Source organism: Poecilia formosa, unplaced genomic scaffold (genome assembly GCF_000485575.1).
Source record: "Poecilia formosa unplaced genomic scaffold, Poecilia_formosa-5.1.2 Scaffold7, whole genome shotgun sequence".
In the NCBI taxonomy this organism is placed as follows: Eukaryota; Metazoa; Chordata; class Actinopteri; order Cyprinodontiformes; family Poeciliidae; genus Poecilia; species Poecilia formosa.
The window spans coordinates 4,573,043-4,579,732 of record NW_006799946.1 but is presented as its reverse complement, the minus strand read 5'-3'; the positions used below and the strand labels follow the sequence as shown (position 1 = coordinate 4,579,732).

The window sequence follows — 6,690 nt, the reverse complement described above, 5'->3', positions numbered from 1 at the left end:
CCTAAGTGGCAGATTTCTTTTTCTGTCTATATATGTATATATATATATATTAGAGTTGGCGAATGCCAGTGGTGGTGTTGTTGTTTCACACATTAAGTTTTACACACAGACATTATTTCTCATTAGTGACTGTGGGGAGTTCATTAGTGCCGAGGTCTCAGTGTGCGCTCAAGGTTACCCCCACCGAAAAAGAAACCGAAGACAAATCTGACTCACATAGGTACTTATAGATGAGTGGAGCTTTAGAAGAATATGAAAAGTCTCGACTTTTTTTTTTTTTTTTTTTCTCCTTTTCTTTTTGTTCGAGCGCTTTAAAAGGACCGTGTTGTTGTTTGTCTCCTGAGAGTTTCTGAGCAGAGTTCCAAGTGAAATTTCATTAAAAAATAAATAAATAAATAAAAAAATTGTAACTTATCTTCACACTGAACTTCATATCCCTTCTGTCCTGAGTAAACTACAAAGTCAGCTCGCTTTAAGCACGTCGAAATAATAATCTAAAAAAACGATTGCGTCACAGGTTAAAGTTCTGTAATTGAACACCGTTAATTGAGCCTAGAGCAGCGATTCTAAACCCCACTCTTACTGACCTCGGCGAGGCCTGCGTAAGTGCAGATGTGCAGCAGTACAAACATCCATGTGCATCACTTCACGAGCTCATGCAGGGGCACACAATCACTCTGCGCTGCAGCTGCCGGCCAGCACCCTTGCGGTCGTGAACCTTCCAGCTTCAATAACCACAACGCAGCATCTTTACACGCACACGCCTCAGACAATGACTTCTCTTTGCTCAAAATATACAGGAAACAATTTGTTCTCTTTGGTTAGGAGCAGACCTAGATCCTGTGTTTGGAGGCCAAGAAATGCATGTAGTGCATTTCAAAAAAAAAATAAAAAAATCTGAAACCGCAAAACATCTCTTCTGCCTTTAAGAAGAAATGAATCGAATGATATTTAAAAACAACGATGGCAGTGCCTGGCAAAAGGAATTATACCCTTTATAGACATTTTTCATCTTTTGTCACATTAAAACCAAATGATTTAAAGCATTCTATTTGCTTTTTTTTTTCGTGATAAACCAACACAAATGTGTGCATGACTATGAAGCAGAAGGGTAGATGGGTTTTCAAAAAAGAAAAAAAGCGCAGCGTGCATTTCAGTTCAGCGTCCCACAGTGTGATGCTGCCATAGGATTAGGATAGTTTGTTCCAGGTGATGTTTTCAGCACAGTAAAGTTTAAAGGCAGCTGGTTTCCATTGAATTTTATCTAGGTCTATCAGTGTAAAATGGCATATGATATAATCATAGAAATACATATGATAAAATGTGGAAAAAAAAAAAAAAAAAAAAAACTCCATAAAGGACATGAAAGCTTCTGCAAGGCACTGTGCATCCTGTAGCTTAACCTTCTGGAATATCAGTTAATTAATTAGGTATTATTTTTGTTGTTTAAATCATAAACTTTTTTCTGAAGCGTTTGAAACTTTCAAGAACACCTGTGATAAAAATGCACTACAAGACATATCACTACATAGTGAGTAACAGTGGAAGATTGCAGGGATTTCACTCGCGTATTATAATTCATGTTTACTCTTGTGGGTTTATACATAGATATATATATAGATTTACATACACTCCAATTTGAAGTTGTGGAATAATAAAGTACATGTTGCATCAGTCTTAAAACACTTGCAAAGTAACTGTACAAAATTCTAAATATTTTCACACGTAATAATAGAAGAACATACTGCACATACAGCGGAGAATACGTGAGAATATGGGAACCCCGTTGAATTAATGGTCGAATGTAGCCTCAAGCTTCTGGGGGAGGCTTCGAAGGACAATTCTGTTTTAATACAGTTTGATCAATTTACATAGCTACAGCAACAAAAAAAAAACAACAAAAAAACAAAACAAAACTGCACATAAACCAAAAGAACTGTAATGAGGTGACGGGGATGGTTACGGCTAATGTAAAAGTAACCGAATTGGGTGAATTTTTTTTTTTTTAATATTTTTTTTTTTAGACTTCTTCGAACTTCGCTTGTTTCTTGTGAAATTCAGAAGAATAGTTTTCAGGATTTCCCCCAGGAAACTGGTTGGCGGCGGTGGTGAACACTGCTTTCCTCACCACCCACGTCCCCCCAAAACAGAAAAGGAGGAAAGAGAGAGGTTGTTATTTGTAGATTTCTCTCTTCTGCCCCTGAAAACGCTTGAACCTTTAGGAGATGAAAACGATGCAAAGGATTCTTATGCGTACGAGAATTTTTTTTACCGGTCTGCCGAAGCGGCTGTTTAAATAATTTGCTGTCGCTTGACAATCTTGTGTTTATATTGTAGGAATAGAAACTCCCGAGTGTTTGTTTTACACAGCATATGGAAGGCTGACGTCGTTTAATGTCATTTCTGTATAAAGGGGGTTTCACATAACAAAGAGCTGTGATTTCTAAAACTTGGCATTGGTTTTGAATATAAAACTGAAAGTCTGTACTTTACACAGATTTTTCATTGCGTAACTGTCACTTCAGGAGATCAGCTAAAATAACTAAACTTCAGTATTTTTACGTCTCCGGGCATAGCTTTTTACCTATTTGTACGTTACTTTATATGGAAAACTATTAAAAGTTCAGAAAATGTATTTATTTTTAATAATTAAGTTAATAATTCAGAAGTAAAACTGGATTGTTCATTAGCTATTGCTACGAAAAGAAAATAAAGAGCAACACTTGTCTGCTTGGAGAGCGTGTCTTGTTAAAACTTTGCGTTTAGCCAGATAAAATACTTTTTACTAATTATCTTGTAAAAACATTTTCAGTTTGGTGACTTAACATTAGTTTTCTTCAACTAAACTTAATTCCTGCCAGGTATCTTTAATGTTACAGCTCTGTACTTCCAGGTTATCTAGTTTTAAGGATGCTTCATTAGCCTTTGAAATTGGACTTAGATAATTGAAAAAAATCACTAAAAGTTTGAAAATATATTTTTTCTCTCCTTAAATATTAAAATATTGAAATTTTGGTTTGAGTTGTGGCAAGTCAATATCTCAAAAGTTTTACAACAATCTGGGATATTTATCTTAAGCATTGAACTAAAGCATCGCAATGCAGGAATAGTATTTGTCAAGACATTAGTTATTAAAAAGCGAAAATGAAAAAGTAGTGCTAGCTTGTTTTAATACTTCTAACTTGGCTAGATCACGACCAGGCAGCTTTTGCAAATTAGTGTCAGTGCAGGTTATTTTATAATTCTGTGTTTCACGAGAAACTGCAAACATAAAAATAGGAATGTGGGGATGGGAATGCCGTGTGCAACTTAACAGTGTTCCAGTTTAAAGTCCAAAGAGCAGCAGGATACGCCAGCTGTTGCTGCTTTTCAAGTCAGATATTTCTTGGTGTTGTTAAGGAGCATGTTCACAAATAGATGCAACACAACACAACGTGTGCCGATGGGTTTAATGTGGGGAAGCTGAGTAACGTTTGGACATCCCCGTGGCCACATAAACTGAAGGTAATAATAGAGGTAATAAAGCAGAGTTGTCCTTTAATCTAATACAACTATCAAGGGATATTTTTTTTTCCTTCTCCAAACCTTATCAGTAAAGCCAGAACTCTATTCTGCAGCCTTCCTGAAAATATCACTGCTCTGCATAACTCCAATCCACAGCATTTCATCTCTTAAAAAACAAACAAACAAAAAAACACTTTCAGCCAGTTAAAAGAAATGGGCTGCTGTGTGAGAGACCGCCCCACATTACAAAATGCTTGTGACTGAAAACCTCAGAGCAAGTGACATCAGTATGATATCGTTTCTTTTTTCCTTTTTCATTTTAAAAAGAGCAAGTACCACAAGTAGATCTTAAACTAAGTCACCTCAGTGGTTAGAAATAAAGAAATCCAGGTATCAAAAGAAGAGTATTGTCTTTGCTTAAGCCCTGCAAAAATAACTCTGCTGCCAGGAGCCGTTTCATCTGTTTGGTTAAAGTATTTCAGATAGAAATCTCATGCAGCTTGGTTTTTAGACTTTTTTTTTTGTTAGGTGGTCTGGGCCGCTTGACATCAAACTGTGGTGAAAGATTGGAGCTCGAGGAAGACGGAGGAGATTCCCCATTGGATAATTTTGCCGTTGTACAGGAACGTACCTCACGTGATGGGAATTTGACCATTGTCTCCCATTTATATTTATAGTGGTGTGCAAAACACGTGGGAGAAACTTGTCACCGACGTCACACATGTGGTGCATAAACATTTAAACATTGCAAAAATATATCTTCCATGTACATATTGTGTCTTGTAGATGTAGACAAATTAAAAAGTAAATTAGACACTTGAGAATCTAAACATCAATCAGTCTCGAGTGGCAGAGCACCTCCCTAACGCGGCGCCCTCTGTGCAGGAGTTCACAAGGACGTAAGGTAGGTGTATAGGAAGTAATTGTCCAACACATCACACAGGTGATGTTTACAGGGCACGTAATCATTCATAAAGAGGACACTGCTGTTGCTATGAACATGCAACAACGATTAGGTGGGTGTTGTGTACCACAAGATCCAAAAGTTCCCGCTCTCCATCTTTACTTTGTTGCCACCTGCTCACAAGAAAAAGAACTATGCGCCACGATCCAGTTCCAGGTCAGCCCGTTTTTAAGCTCCTGACCGATTTGTGACTATCCGGTCTACGCTGTAGCGTTCGACATGCATCAGAACCCTTAATAGGCCGACCTTTGCTCCCCACGTTCAAGTCTTGGTTGCTTATTTAAACTAGAGAAGCTAAAGTTGCTCCTGGATGGAATAACTTGATATTTCTCTGAAACAGTCATCGCTTCTCGAGCTAATTTAGATTTACCGTCCTGCAGAATTCACCGTTCTCTTGCTCCCAGGTCAAAGATAATCGGACTTCACTAACGTTGTGGCTGATCGGTGTTTATGGACACTGACGACAAATACATTTTCTAGGCTATGTTAACTTAAAGTGCTAGGATACTTTTTGAACAGGCCGCAAGCATAAAAGGACTATTCTGACTAAAACTTCACTGTCATAAAAAAAAAAAAAAAAAACAGAAGACATTTCCTCGCAGCAGCCCTTCCCTGCAGGGCATCGTCAAAACTGTTTTTGTGTAAAATAAACTCACTCAGATGGATTCGGGTTCATTTTCTCCATCTTGTCCAGTCACTTTGCTCGAAGGTAAATGTGAAATTGGAATGCTTTATTCTCCCGTAACTGCCTTGTTTTGTTATTCTTTATTTTAAAAAGCAACCTAGTAAAATCTCCCTACCCGTGTCACTTAGCAATAAACTTCTTTCACAATCAAAAAACACATTCCTACACGTCTTAGTTTGCCCTTGGCTCCTGCTGAACAGGATAACTGCAAAATAATCTACATGTTATTCAGACTGATTACTCAAATCTCCCTGATTAAATACCGATAAAAACTGAGACTAACTTTAAGGCGTGCTGAACCCTTGAACCTGCCGGTGTGCCTCTCATGCATCAGGGTTGGCATACTCGGCTAAATAAAGGCGCGCTACAACGCGAAGTGGAAAAATAAAGAAGGTATCTGAAACTTTATTCAAACTTCAAAACCAAGCTAAGAGCCAAAACAATCAGATCCAGAGAGTATAGAGGCAGACCTGTCTGTAAAGAACTCTAATGACGGGGCCCACAAATCCAAGACGGATCTGTGTTTCAGAACTTTTCCAAAAAAAAAACAAAACAATCCTTTCTGTTGTTTTCTATCAATCCCTACAGATTATGACACAAATCTAAGTGGTTCACCCCCTAAATGTGATTCCTACATGTGTCCTACATGGACGGATCGGCTGCACTCTTATATAAACCTGTAAGAGGAAAAGAGAGCAGGTGTGTGGGTTTGTTTGGCCCATGGGCGATCATATCTTGCTGTTCTCCAGGTGGGAGTCAATGTGCTTTATGAGAGCGTCGTCGGGATATCCGACGGGGAAAATCAGTTGGCAGAGAGGGCAGCTCCTCATGTCGTTCTCCTCGCTCTCCATCCAGAGCTGCAGAGGAAAAACAAACACGTTCACACGCAAGAAATCAGTCCCCCCCTGCATCCCCTCACCCCAAACGTCACACGTGAACTGCAGCTAAGCGACCCGAGTGGATAATTGAGTCAGTGTTGGAAAAAGCAAAAGCCTCTACTTCATGCGGGGCTACATTGTGCTAAACCGATAAGATGATTGCTGAATTGCACACGTCTGGATGTAGAGATAAATTTAGATTTTTATGCAATAATCAAAAGCTATTCATCTTACATGCTTTTTGAAAAAAGAAAATCAAGTTACTGTCCCACTTAGAGCTGAATATTTATGCATGGGATGTGGTGGGTGTCTCGCAGTTTAATAAGTGGAATGAAAATAAAAAAAAAAAAACAGGTCTGACCTTTCACCCACAGGACTTTGTTTCACCAGTCACCTTTAACATACTTGTTCTTGACAGTTAGTCATAACAACCCCTTTACCCTCACGGCATCCTTAGTGACTATCAAAGGTGTTAATAATCTCAAAGTGTTATGCTGAATGAAATGCCTGCCTGAATTGCTGCCAATACGTGTTAAAGTCCCATTACTTTACTGATAAAATTCCTAATTTAAAGTATGAGACGCTAAATCGTGAACCTTTATTGTATTCAGTCGCACGGTTTTGTGCTGAAACCTTAAGCGTGAAAAAAGCTCCAAGCA

General features: G+C 38.4%; 1 protein-coding gene across 1 annotated transcript in view; it reads right to left on the bottom strand.

The window, feature by feature from the left end:
- Positions 1–1,445: 1,445 nt before the first annotated feature.
- The window catches only part of tbkbp1 (TBK1 binding protein 1), a 57,716-nt gene continuing 52,471 nt past the window's right edge, over positions 1,446–6,690 (bottom strand). Inside the window, exon 10 of the mRNA XM_007572339.2 lies at positions 1,446–6,010. Coding sequence (XP_007572401.1) covers positions 5,882–6,010 — 129 coding nt within the window. The 3' untranslated portion in view covers positions 1,446–5,881. The remainder of the gene's footprint in view (positions 6,011–6,690) is intronic.